This window comes from Leucoraja erinacea, chromosome 22, assembly GCF_028641065.1.
Source record: "Leucoraja erinacea ecotype New England chromosome 22, Leri_hhj_1, whole genome shotgun sequence".
NCBI lineage: Eukaryota > Metazoa > Chordata > Chondrichthyes > Rajiformes > Rajidae > Leucoraja > Leucoraja erinaceus.
In genome coordinates, this window is record NC_073398.1 from 14,615,418 (window position 1) to 14,630,311 (window position 14,894).

Below are 14,894 nucleotides of genomic sequence, written 5' to 3' on the forward strand. Positions count from 1 at the left end.
TGTCACAAACCAGAAGGTAGGCATGTGGATTATTTTCTGATTGGCAGGATGTAATGTCAAAGCGATCAGTACTGGGGCCTCAACTTTTTACAATATATATGTGACTTCGGTGGAGGAATCAAACGTTTGGTTGCTTTACTTTCTGGTGGTAGGCACAAAAAGCTGGAGTAACTCAGCGGGTCAGACAGCATCTCTGGAGAAAAGGAACAGGTGACATTTTGGATCGAGACCCTGCTTCAGACACTTTGACCCGAAACGTCACCTATTGCTTTCTCCAGAGATGTTGTCTGACCCGCTGAGTTACTCCAGCTTTTTGTGTCTATCTTCAGTTTAAACCAGCATCTGCAGTTCCCTACACATAATTTCTGATGGCACAGAGAGGCAGGAAAGTATGTTTTGAAGAGAAAATGAGGCTACAAAGGTATGTATATGTTAACTGTGTAGGACAAATCTCGCAAAAGGAATATATGTATAAAACTATGCAATTGGCCATTTTAGCAGGAACATTTTTGGTAAAGCATATTATTTAAACAGCAAAGATTACAGGGCTCTCAGATGCAGAGAAATTTGAGTGTTCAGAATTTGCAAAAGGCTTGTTTTGTAGGTATAGCTCAGAATTAGGAAAGCTTATGCAATGTTATTGCTTACTGCATAGCGAATTGTATACAAAAGTAGAGGAGTTATCTGGCTTGGCAAAAAATTAAGATGCAGTGTAATTATTGAAGAAATATCCCAATTGAGATAGTAGATCAGGGTAACTTCCTGTCAGAAAATTTAGAACTAAGGGCATTATTTAATTTGGTGTTCTTCATTTAAGATAGAGGTCAGATTACTTTATTTTCCTCCTGGAAGATTGGAAATCTTTGGAATGCTCTCCCAGGTTGTGGAAGCAGAGTTTGAATATTTTTTTCAGGGTGAGGTAGATTAATTCGTAATAAGCAAAGGATGAAAGTTTATCATGGAAAAGGAGGAATGCAAAGTAGAGATTACAGTTAGATGGCACAAAGTGCTGGAGTAAATCAGTGTGTCAGGCATGCTTTGTGGGGTCCCAACACAAAACATTGCCTATCCATTCCCTCCAAAGATGCTGTCTAACCCGCTGAGTTACTCCAGCATTTTTGTTCAAGATTCCAGCATCAACAATTCATTTTGCCTCTCTGACCACTATATATTTATTTAAGGAAGAATGTGAATGTGACAAATGTGCAAGTGATTAATAAAACTTGATTGATTGATTGATTGATTGATTGATTGATTGATTGATTGATTGATTGATCGATCGATTGATTGATCGATTGATTGATTGATCGAATGATCGATTGATTGCATTGGAAGTAGCTCAGAATAAGGTTAAATTGAGTGAATTTAGAATTATGGGGTCTTTGTTTTAAAAAAAGTCATTCAACATATCATGGAAATAGGAAAATTCACCTTAAAAAAACATCATTATTGGTTTCACCGTGACAGTTGCAGTTAAATGTGATCTATGTGGTTCTGAATGACAGCTGCCTACAGAGATTGCAGTTTTCACATTTCACCAGCAACAATCTCAGGAAGCAAATCACTGACTCCAAGTAAACTACAATTTAGCCACAGGAAAGGCTGCCATGGATAGTGGTGAATGCCTTTAATACGTGTAGCCCAACCACGACATGACCATGCTTTCAAGGAGCCCCGTGCAAGGCATAGGCTCATTGTTGAGACAGACAGCACAGCATATTTGTACCGTACATGGTGGGGAAATTGTGCACTAAGAACTCAGCGCGAATCCCAACAATCATACAACAATTCAGCACAGCATTGAAATCACAGGCAGGAGGATACGCACATCAATGTATCAATGTTCAGGTTTCCTTCCCTACTTTCTGTTGGATTTGTTTCTTGTTTTTACAGGAATTAAAGGTAACTCTGAAAAGGGGCCTATGTTTTCTTCGGTTTATGTTGGTAAAGTACAAATGAGTGCGGTTTGTGTTGACAATGTCAATGCTGAAGAAATGTCAATAGGAATGTGCCTAGAAGTACCTGGTTCAATTTCTTGATGGGCCAAACTTTCATTAAGTCAAAATATGTAAACCATGTCTACATTTTCAAGTAATTTAATTCAAAAGTAATAAAGCGATAAATTAAAAAAGAAAATTAGTAAAAATAAACACTGGAAAGAAGAGTTTGTACAGCATTCCAACTGATTAGAGTGTCATGTGCAGCTGACAGACGTCTGGACTGGCATCTTCAACCTGTCACTTGCCCAAGCAGTTGTCCCCACGTGCCTTAAAACCACCTCCATCGTGCCAGTACCAAAACACTCCACTGCGGCGAGCCTCAACGACTTCCGCCCAGTTGCACTTACCCCCATCATCACCAAGTGCTTCGAGAGGCTGGTCCTGGCACACCTCAAAGGCTGTCTACCCCCCACATTGGATCCCTATCAGTTTGGCTACCGCAACAACAGGAGTAGGGAGGATGCCATCTCAACGGCACTTCACTCCGCCCTCTCCCACCTCGACAACAGAGACACTTACGTAAGAATGCTGTTCATCGATTACAGCTCAGCATTCAACACCATTATACCCTCTAAACTGATCACCAAACTCGGTAACCTGGGCATCGACCCCTCCCTCTGCAACTGGATACTGGAATTTCTAACCAACAGACCCCATTCTGTTAGGTTAGACAAGCACACCTCTTCAACCCTCACCCTGAACACCGGCATTCCACAGGGCTGTGTGCTGAGCCCCCTCCTCTACTCCCTCTTCACCTACGACTGCACACCTGTACATGGTACTAACACCATCATCATCGTATGCAGATGATACAACGGTGATTGGCCTCATCAGCAACAACGATGAGTTGGCCTATAGGGAGGAGGTCCAGCACTTAGCAGCATGGTGCGCTGACAACAACCTGGCCCTTAACTCCAAGAAGACCAAGGAGCTCATTGTAGACTTCAGGAAGTCTAGGGGCGGCACGCACACCCCCATCCACATCAACGGGACGGAGGTGGAACGTGTTTCTAGCTTCAGGTTCCTGGGGGTCAACATCTCCGATGACCTCTCTTGGACCCACAATACCTCAACTCTGGTCAAGAAGGCTCACCAGCGTCTCTTCTTCCTGAGGAGACTGAAGAAGGTTCATCTGTCTCCTCAGATTCTGGTGAACTTCTACCGCTGCACCATCGAGAGCATCCTTACCAACTGTATCACTGTATGGTATGGCAACTGCTCTGTCTCCGATCGGAAAGCACTGCAGAGGGTGGTAAAAATTGCCCAACGCATCACCGGTTCCTCGCTCCCCTCCATTGAGTGTGTCCAAAGCAAGCGTTGTCTGCGAAGGGCGCTCAGCATCGCCAAGGACCGCTCTCACCCCAACCATGGACTGTTTACCCTCCTACCATCCGGGAGGCGCTACAGGTCTCTCCGTTGCCGGACCAGCAGGTCCAGGAACAGCTTCTTCCCTGCGGCTGTCACACTACTCAACAATGTACCTCGGTGACTGCCAATCACCCCCCCCCCCCCCGACACTCCTCCCACAGGAAAAACACTATGACTGTATGCATGTAAATAGATTTATTTATTGAAATCATATTCTATGTCGCTCTTCCAGGGAGATGCTAACTGCATTTCGTTGTCTCTGTACTGTACACTGACAATGACAATTAAAGTTGAATCTGAATCTGAATCTGAGTCATGACATGATAAACTTAACAGCAAAGCTTTACTTCTATGATTGAAATATATCCAAAGAGGAAAATACAAAATAAATGATAGCATTTCATCTGAAGAAGGGTTTTTACCCAAAACGTTACTTATTTCCTTCGCTGCATAGATGCTGCCTCACCCGCTGAGTTTCTCCAGCATTTTTGTCTACAGCATTTCATTACACAGATTGAAGACAGGCTTCACTGGTTTTGTTAAATTGACATTGTTCTGAGAATTCACATAATGTATTTTCCCATCTATTATCTCATGTGCATATAATAAAACAAAAAATAAACATTCCTTTTCTTTCTTGACATTTAGTCAGATGCTTTTTAAAGTTCATCATAATCAACTAAGGTGGGTTAAGCATCTACAACTAATTTCATTTCATTTCTCATGAATTTGTTAAATCGCACCATGCTTTCATTAAATGTCAATTATGAATGAAATCAAACTTGTATCATGAGATAAGAACTATCCATATTTTTGCATCAAATTAAAAACAGCACTGGACCACTTGATTCGCGCAGCTTCATGAAAATTTAGAAGTTGTTAAGAATACGTAAATGGCATGAGACAAATATAGCAAATACAATTACTATTCCTCGACTATGTGCACAACCTCCTACGACTATGTTGAAGACCTCCCACGACTATGAAGATGACCTCATTCGACTATGTTGAAGGCTGGCTTCGACCATGTACGTTTTACTCGGGGATTGTCTCTGGCAAATTGGTCCATGAATGAGCACGACCCCCTTTCCACCTCAGAGGACCACACCGAAAAACCAACAACGACCAGTGACGAATGTCTACTGCTCAAATGATCACCTGATAAAATGATGTCATGTCTGCATTTTTTTCTCACTAAAAAATGCCTCACAGGTTTTTTTTTTACATCATTCTGAACCATGCAATCAAGGAAGGAACTAGTTTGGAGGATGTTACTAAAAATACAACTACTGCTGTTTGCAGTAGCCCTTTTGCTTCAGCCGCCTTTAAAGAAAGGCAGAAGGGGAAGAGCAAGGGTGAAGAGGAAGCACAAGAAGAGGTCTCAATGGGTGAATGGAGATGATGTGATGGACTGTCCCAGTACACCAGATGACTGGACGAGAGTGGCGCTGGGCTTTGACAAAAGATGGAACTTTAAGCACACATGTGGGGCAGTGGATGGCAAGCATGCCATTCTTGTCCCTGTCCCCCTCATTTTCCTTTCTGTACAGGATGGCATTCTGCTGGAACCATTCCTCAAGGTCCCTCTCCTGCTGCTTCGTGAAGGTGTAGGGCATAACCTTCCTCCAGCCCTCCCTCACCACTCATGGGGCATCTGCCTCTGACACTGTGTTAGACACAGGAGAAAGGGCTGCTTTGCTGCCTTCAAATGAGGCGGTGAAGGATGGGGTGGTGGTGGGGACATATACTACCACCCTGGTCTCCTCCTCCAGTGGTTTCTCATGCAGGGCTACCCCCTCCTGCACTATCACCTCCTGTGGCATCACCAGCTGCCACTCCTCCTCCTGGGTGGGCAACACCTGCATGGTCGTTTTTTTTTAGGGTTGTGCCCTCTCCCTGCGCTGCAGCCTTTTTGGTGCCATCTCTAAAACACAAGTCACCTCTCCAAAAAACTCTCCAGCATTGAATGAACATGCCTTGTAGTGACAGAGGTGACGTTCTGCTGTTTAAATTACCTTTTTTTCCCACTGACCTTTTTTTTCACCCCGGAGCAATTACCTTTGACTACCTTTGACCACATTCGACTACCTACGACTAGCATCACAACTTATTACGACCGACTTCGAGTAGACCTACGGCTAAAAAATATAGATTTTTTTCCCACGCGACCTATTTTTAGTCGTGGTCAATTTTTAACATTTTGAAAAATACGCTGCGACCTAGCTGAAGCATCGACTACGCGGAGACCACTCTCAACCATGAAGGAGAGTGACGAAGACCTCCTACAACCTCGTGGCAACCTTGCCGCGACTATGGGTCACGGGCAAACTCGCCAGAGGTCGCGGTGGAGATCGTCCAAGTGGGACAGGCCCTTAACTGTATATTCCAATGATCAATACATCTAGACAATAATGTTTGCTTATTTCATCATTGTGTGCAACCTTATTGTTTTAAGCACTTCATCGCATCATTGGTCAGTGAGGCAGGAACCCCAGGATGATGCGATGAAGTGCGGGGGGTGGGGGGGGGGGGGGGGGGGGGGGGGGGGGGGGGGGGGGGGGAAGGGGGTGGGGGGTGGTGGCTGGTCACGGGGAATGATGATCACCTTGTTCCTCCAGAGTAAGGCAGCCAGATGTTCCAAGACATTCTGCAATCGGTGTGGCAAACAGGTATTGGATGTTAATGCAGCTGGCTTTAGGAAACGCACAGCCCAGGAATTACCACCGTCCGTCAAAGTAGGAAGAACATTAGGGCATTTTCAAATTCAGTTTTATCAAATTAGTGATTTTTACAGGATAGTTCTGGTGCTAGCATTCCATTCTGCCTACATAAAAGTGTCTCATTCAATGCATAGGTTATCATACATTATTAATGGTTCCTAACATTAGAGGAATTACATAGATTAGAATGCCTGAGCTGCATTTCCACTTCAAGTCAAATTTTAATTGGTGTATTTTCTTATGTAATAATACCTTTTCTTTGATGTTTGGTTTCCTGCAACGTGCATAGAAGGAGATGGGAATGTTCCCAGAGGAATAGCATTTCCTTTATTTTTACAGCATAGCCATAATGCACACAATGCTGCAGGAACATACAATACAAACTGGAGAAATAATGAATTCACGATCTTTATTTAGTAACACAGCCTTTCCCCAAATAAATATCCATAGCATGGAGTGACAATAATATTAAAGTCCAGCACATCTGCTTTCTATTTTTTGTTTGACTGGCAAATAGTAAATATTAATAAACAGAAGTAATGCATGAGGGACTTTCTGGTTATGAGATTTATCCAATAGACTTACATTCTTGAATAATGCAGGAGTGATGATTTCAGATAAAATTATTGGTGAAATATCACATCCACAGGGGTTCTAGCTTTATTCTTGTACATCAAATGGATTCAAAGGTCATACTTATAATTTTAAAGAATGATGGAGGTGGAGATGGACAATTTGACAGTGTTGTTAAATGGACTAACATTCTACAGAATGCACACGTTTTAAGTAAGTACAGATTACACATTGACCTCCAAAAAATATCTTTGACATCAGGCACAGTGGTTGTGCTTGCAGTCCATTCCATTTGATGCAGGGCAGATTTTGTATTTTAAAATACCATCTGGAATTTGACTTCCATTTAACAATAAATCCTTGTTTTCAAATTTCCATTCTTTTTCACTTTTCTCACCTTAGGCAACAGCCTAATGCTGGATGTAAATAAGTGCTGACTCAGCTGTCCACTATTGACATGCATGACCATGGCATGTTGGCATCTGTTCAACTACCCTACTTCAAAGGGGATCAAAGGATAAGTACAAAGAACAGAGAAAATGGTTTCTAAATTATGGAGATAGTCTATCCCCAGTACTGACACATGTAAAATGCAGCTGAAGACGGATCAAATTTGTGGGCCTCATTGATATTAGTGAATCCATATTTCCCACTGATTTTAACCACTGCCCATAAAAGATCTCGATATATGTCTACCCAGCATGAATGTCTAGAATCAGTATCACTCAGCTAATGGAACAGTTGACTCTTTGGCAAGTGTTTCAGGATTAGCAGAAAATCTGCCTCGGTCTTGGTCAACACAATTCCTCGCTCAACTTTTGCTTAAAAAGTAACCCATTTATTACTTAAATTAACTGGCACATTTGCAGACAAACTATGACTTATATTTTATAAGTAATTAATTGGTTGTGAATCACGTTGACATGTCCTGCAGACATTATCAAATGCTCTTTAAATGCATTAATATTTTATTTCTTAATATTGCCTGAAGCAAATAAACAATTGTTCGATTAAACGCCAATTCCTTTGTTGTGAGTGCATGGAGAATGAAACTGAAGTTCTAGCAGCCCTGTCATATATCATAAAGAAAATGAAAAATTATCTGGTAGTATTGTTAATTTTTGAATTTAACTAAGCACACATATTGCATCAGAATATCAATATAGTGGACAAGTATGACAGCTTATTTAATCTGCTACTGTTGTGAAGGCAGGAAATTGCTGTAAGTCACTTCCTGAGGTAGATCGAAAATTTCACTGCCAGCATTATTTCTCCCATTCATTTTAATAATGCAGGACACAAAGATAGCTATGGATTAGAGCTTAGTGTCAAAGCACCAGCATACTGAACCACGGACAATGGTTTGAATGGTGCACTCAGCATTCCATAGAACAGTGCAACACAGGAACAGGCTGCTTGGCCCACAATGTCTGTGCCTAACATGATGCCACGATAAACTATACCCATTTGCCTGCATATGATCCATATCCCTCCATGTCAGGAAGTCATGATGTAGCTCTATAAGATGTGTTAGGCCACATTTGGACTATAGCGTGCAGTTCAGGTCGCCCCATTAGAGGAAGGATGCGGAGGCTTTGGAGAGGCTGCAGAGGTTTATCCAAAATCCAGGCTGATTTTGGAAGATTAGTTATGATCATATTGAATGGCGGTGCTGGCTCGAAGGGCCGAATGGCCTTTTGCTGCACTTACTTTCTATGTTTCTATTCTTGTTTCCAAACATCCAAATTACTTTTTAAGTACTAATTCAAATGTCAAGAATATTGCTGTTTTGCAAGATCTTGTGATCGTACATGACTTCATTGATTATTTATTACTTATTGAGTTTATTTATTGAACCAACAGAACATCATTATGAAAAGAAGAATTACTGAACAACTAGGGACAAATTATCCGAGGACGTACACACAATTGAGGATAAATGGGGGGGATACTGTGGATAGGGTGAGCTGTTTTAAATACCTGAGAGTCCACATCTTTGAGGATATGACATGGACATCACACTCTGCAACACTCGTGAGTAAGGCAAGGCAGCGCCTTGACCACCTCAGGCAATTGAGGAAATTCAGAGTGTCTCCGAGGATCCTCCAGTGTTTCTACTCAGCGGCTGTGGGAAGCATCTTGTCCGGAAATATCACAATCTGGTTTGGGAATTGCTCTGCCCAGGACAAGAAGGCTCTGCCGAGAGTAGTGCGTTCGGCCGAATACACTATGGGAACTTCACTCGCCTCTCTGCAGGAACTATACATCAGGAGGTGCAACTCGAGAGCCAACAAGATCATGGGAGACCTCTTCCACCCCTGAAACGGACTGTTCCAGCTGCTACGGTCAGGCAAACGCCTCAGTTACCATGCTGTCAGAATGGAGAGGTTGAGAAGGAGTTTCTTCCCAAAGGCCATTAGGACTGTAAACTCCTATCTCACCAGGGACTAACTTTACTGTACCATTCTACTGCTTTTTTTTTTTTAATTGCTGTTTTTTCATCTTTTTCCTTCCGCCCACAATATTTAATATGCAAAAGAATATGTGAATCTGTTCCATTCTGTTTGCAGTTTGTTTGTTTGTTTGTTTGTTATTTGCACAAGTCCGCGAGCATTGCCACTTTTCATTTCACTGCACATCTTGTATGTGTATGTGACGAATAAACTTGACTTGATTTGACCTAAAGTAGATATTAGGTCATTTTTGACATCATGCTTCCAGCTCGACTCACTCCACAGCAAGAGTTAAAGTCCATTGCAGAACATAATGAGATATAGAAGCAGGAGTCGACCATTCATATCTCACCCCTTCTCTGCCGTTCACTCAGAACTGCTTTCCTGGAGGGACTGATGGAAAGAGTAAAAATTGACGTAACCTTGTGCTTAAGTCAACCATCCCAGAATATTACTGCAAGGATTCCTCAGGGCACTGATCTCGGCCCAACCACATTCAGCTTCTTCTTCAATGACTTCCACCGAATGATTGCACAACTCTTCACATGATGAGGCATTGCATGCCTGACAAGTGCCAATATTCAGACATGTACTCGCATATGGCAAGTAACATGAGTGCCACAAATTTCCAAGTAATGACCATCTCCAACAAGAAAGTCTACCTACCTCTAGCATTGCTAAAACTACATACCCCTGTCATCCAATGGCATTACTTCTTCCATGCTGGGGGGGGATGAGGGGTTATCATTGACCAGAAACTCATGTGGACCTGTTACATGGCTGCAGCAATAGCTCAGAAATTAGATTTTCAGTGACAAGTGACTCACCTAGTGACACTGCAAAGCCTTTCCACCATTTGTGAGGCAAGTCAGGAGTACGATGGAATACTGTCCACTTGACTAGATAAGCTTGTTTCCAACAACACTTAATAAATAAACTCAAAAAGCCTAACACCATCGAGGACATAGCAACTCATTTGACTGTCAATCCATTCACCTCCTTGAACGTTTATTCCATCCATCATGGTCACATCAAGCCCACATGGGTAACGTCTACAAATATTTTACTGTTCCTCCTCCAGACTATTCCAAGATCACCTCTCAAAACCTGTGAGTATACTGCTGTTCCTTCAACTCTGCTGAGTCTATACCTTGGAACTTCTTCCCAGGTAACAAGCTGGGGGATCTTTTCAAGTAGGCCGCGAGCGGAGACACCTCCCAGATAGTCGAGGACAAGATCGATGACGAGGTCGTGGCCACGGGCACTAGCGGTCGATGGGCCGACAGTGGGTGCCGGAGGTCAGACCGACCGCTGAGAACAAAGGAGGACCTGGTATAGGGGGACCACCTAGAGGGTGAACAAAGGAGGACCTGGCATGGGGGGACAGCCAAGGACAAAGGGGACCACAAATGGAATATTTTGTGTTAAAATTGAATACTTTGTAACTTTATCTGCGCCCTTTATGTGGCGACTCTTTGCATACCCTCAGTATACAAAACAAAGAATCTCACTGTGACATGTCACGTGACAATAAAGTATCATTCATTCATTCAGTAGAACAACAGGTGCTGAAAAAGGTAATGGGCAATAAATGCAAATGTGATCAACAGTGCCCACATCCCGAAAAATGGTAAATAACTAAATAAGTCAAAATACAGAACGCTAATTAACATGGCAGAATTGAAAGATAATCAGAGTCCATTAGTTGCAAATAGCATAAGACTTTCTATAATTGGCTGCACATTAAACAGAAAGGATGTTAAACTATTTACTAGGCTTGATTCTTTAAATGAATCACTTTGCCTTGCTCAATATACTAATACTTTTCATTAAGAACCCAGCCCAATTAAAAATAAATAATTTATTCGCATAAAGGGTAAGTTAACATAACAAAACAAATATGTTGGTGGAATTCGTGGAGACAACACTGAACTCTGTAATAGGTGGGAGTGCATAACGCAAAAATTGAAGTTGCATTTTTTTTTAAGTCTTAGCTCCGGTTTACACACAGACAACTGGGATTCCAGTTTTTAGGGACTAACATCTGGTGCCCAGAGGACACCAGAAGGAAATCTGATCTAGTTGTTTAAAAGAGTAAATGAGCAACTCTATGCATGTAGCAGCCTGACGGATAAACTGGTAAAGTGCAGAATAGAGCAAGAAACTTCTGTAAGGTTTAGAAAGATAAAATCAGACAAGACCTTTGAAGGAGAGAACAAGCAGGAAAGAACTCGTGGGCAATTAGAAGGCAAAAACGAGGCATGAAATGCTATTGGCAAGTTCCGGATTAAGGAAAAAAACATGTAAGCGTCTTATACAGTACGTACATTAAAAACAAGAGGTGACCAAGGAGAAGGTAGGACCGCTCAATGGTAGAAGAAGGAATTTAGGCCTGGAGTCAGAATGAAGTTGAGGTACGAAACAAGTACTTTGCCTCTGTTTTCACCAAGGAGAAGGACATGGAGATCAGCGTGGAGAATATTAAGATGCAAGGGCAGTTTGTGATCAAGAATGGGTGGTATTGGGGCTCTTGAAGAGCATTAGGTGCATAAATCTCCAGGGGTTGATGGGATCTATCACAGCTTATTAAGCTGGGATACATTGCAGGGGTCTTGGTAAAGATATTTGTTTGTTCTCTAGCATAGCATTGGTTCCAGAGGCATGGAGAATAGCAAGGGATGTTTAAAAAGGGACGTAGAAATAATCCAGGAAATTATAGGCCAGTAAGACTCATGCCAGTGGAACAGAGGATATTAGGGAGCATTTTGTGGGATAGGATTTACACGCATTTGGAAGAGAATTAACTGATTAAGGAAAGTGGCTACAGTTTATTTATTCATGCATTTATTCATGTGTATATATTTATATAATGATATATGGACACACTGATCTGTTTTGTAGTAAATGCCTACTGAAGCAAAGCAAGAATTTAATTGTCCTATCAAGGACACATGACAATAAACTCACTTGAACTTGAAGTAGTTATAGTGGTAAAGAAGGCGTATGGTTTGCCTTCATTGGTTGGGACATTGGGTATAAGAATTAGGAAGACATATTGCAGCATTATAGGATTTTGGCTGCATTTGGAATATTGGAATATTGTGTGCAGTTCTGGTTGCCCCATTACAGGAATTATATGGAGGCTTTGGAGAGGATGTAGATGAGGTTTTCCAGAATGCTGCCTGGATCAGAAGGTATTAGCTATTTGGAGAGATTGGACAATCTTGGATTGTTTTCTCTGGAAGTCAGAGGCCGAAGAGAGACCTGATGGAAGTATATAAAATTATGAGAGGCATAGATAGATAGAATAGACGGTCAAAACATTTCCCCCAGAGAGAACAGTCAAAGAGTAGGGCATAGCTTTAAGATGAGATGGGCAACATTTAAAGGAGATGTGTGGGGCAAGTTTTTGTCTACACAAGGAGGGGGGGGGGGGGGGGGGGGGTGCCTTGAATGCACTGCTTTGGATGATGGTGGAGGCACATACATCAGAGGATTTTCGATATGCCAAGAATGGATATGCCAACAATGACATTGAAGGAATTCATTCTGTCACATTGGGTCCATGTTGACTCCTTGAGGAGCAACCCCATTAGTCTAATTCCTCTAATCTTTCCATTGTGGGGTGGGAGATTGCAACCTACACGTGGTCCACCCTGTTTCGACGAATGCAATCAACCTGGTGTGCACATTCAAATAAGATCAAATAGAACAAGTTGTCCAACAACTTTAGTCTGTGCACGCCATACGCAAGAAGAAGATCATTGTGCATTTCTGAAACATATTCTATCTCATACACGACCAACAAGAAACCAAGGAAACAATGTACTGTCATGCAAGTGCTAAAGGTAGGTATGTTACAAAACCTACCTGAATCGTCATTGGGAATCTGCCCACAGCCACCGCGATTTTGGCGTGTTTGGAGGGGGCGGGTCGCGATTTTTACCCTGCAGATGTTCGAGTAAATCATTAACGAAAAATCGCAATCAACCCGGTCGGGTGTTTTATAGCACGAATAATCAAATAAGATGACTAAATCCGCAACAAGGGTGTTATAAAGCAAACAATTAAAGGTATGTACCTTATTTTTTCATTAAATGGGGGCATATATATAACTCTGTAATTAAAGTTATCTATAGCGAGTAGTTCATTTTGGGCTTTTTATATCCCGCAGTATTTTCTCGGCATTTGAGGGCACTAATCCAGCGCGATGTCAACGTTCTAAACCAGCGCATTCACATGAACCCACTAGAAAGCCGATTTAAATGGGCATTTATTTACAGCAATTGAACACTAAATTACTTCCATTTGGCCTATAACGTAAATTAGATATAAAAATCATGTTAATTGTGAATTATTTGGAATAATCTTTGGACACTTAGGCTATTTAAAAATGTTAATGCCTTAAGAAATGGGCTTTTGGGACCAGTTTTTTTGTAATGTCCATTGAAAATTAGGGAACAAGATCCTAATTTCCGAGTATGAAAATGGCCATAACTTTTTTAATACTTGAGATATGAAAGTGAATTTGGTGTCAAATTAAACTTATTGTTATGCTTTATCTGATGGGATAAATTGCAGACTTGATTTTTAAAATCTCAAAATTTTGTAACATTGCTACTAAAGGGACCAGTTTATTTCCAATCCTGAAAGACCCGTACTTCCAAAAGGGTGAAACGAGAGCTTTGTGCCCCACATGGATCTTCAGAGGGCGATGAAGTATCTCGCTGAAGTCAGCTATTGATAATAGTTGTCACCTGATACTTTTCCATGGACGTACTCCCTGTGCATCATATGCAAACCGCCAATAGCCTCACAAAAATATATAAATGAAATACATTTGCAGACATGCATTCCCAATGAATGCTCCTACGTGATACATGTAGGAGTATTCGTTGCTCCTACATGTATCACAGCTAGATTTGAAGCAAAGTTCTCTGCCACAGAAGGCAGTGGAGGCCAATTTGCTGGATGTTTTCAAGAGAGAGATAGATTTAGCTCTTAGGGCTAACGGAATCAAGGAATATGGCGAAAAAGCAGGAACGGGGTACTGATTTTGGATGATCAGCCATGTTCATATTGAATGGCGGTGCTGGCTCGAAGGACCGAATGGCCTACTCATGCACCTATTTTCTATGTTTCTATCTTTCTAGGTTTCTTTGTTATAGAGGTGAAAGGAAAGGATAAACCTCCTCAAGTTTCAATACCTGTTATTCCTGAAGACACCCTGGATATTTCCAGGGAACGTGGTTTCTTTGTGACAGCGGTGGTCAGGAATTCATAAGGATTGTCCTCCTCTTCTGGAGGGAAACTGTCCAACGATGGAGACAGCCTGATATCCAGACTTTGGTCATCTTTCCTCGTTTCTGAGTCCTGGAAAAGACCAAAAAATATGTATTAAGGACTTTAATCTGAGTGTAGTATACAGTTCAGAGCAGATTACTTTGTCAAAATAAATGTTTTATTACCTGTGGCATATGTATACGATATTACATTTATTGCTCACTTATCATGTGGTTCTTTGCAGTGCATTTTCCCTGTATCTGAGTGCCGTGTGGACCATTGCCATCATGAAGTAAAACACACAGCGTTTTCATTACTGGTGTAGAAATCCAGAGACCTGTAAGGCTAGCACTTTCTGTTTTTCTCTCAGTTTCCCACATCTGCAGTTTTTAAAAATTTCATTCAGGGCCTCAAGCTAATAATGCAAAGACACATGCTCAAAACCTTCCAAGTTCACTGGGAACTGGAATATCAGTTTATTAAATACATTTTGAATA

At 41.6% G+C, this 14,894-nt stretch overlaps 1 protein-coding gene across 10 annotated transcripts in view; it reads right to left on the reverse strand.

Moving 5' to 3' along the window:
• anks1b (ankyrin repeat and sterile alpha motif domain containing 1B) overlaps positions 1–14,894 on the reverse strand; it is a 646,306-nt gene that overhangs the window by 196,078 nt on the left and 435,334 nt on the right. For all 10 annotated transcript variants that reach the window (XM_055652964.1, XM_055652967.1, XM_055652963.1 and 7 more), the window contains one exon: positions 14,322–14,487. In XM_055652964.1, the coding sequence (XP_055508939.1) occupies positions 14,322–14,487 (166 nt within the window). The remainder of the gene's footprint in view (positions 1–14,321; positions 14,488–14,894) is intronic.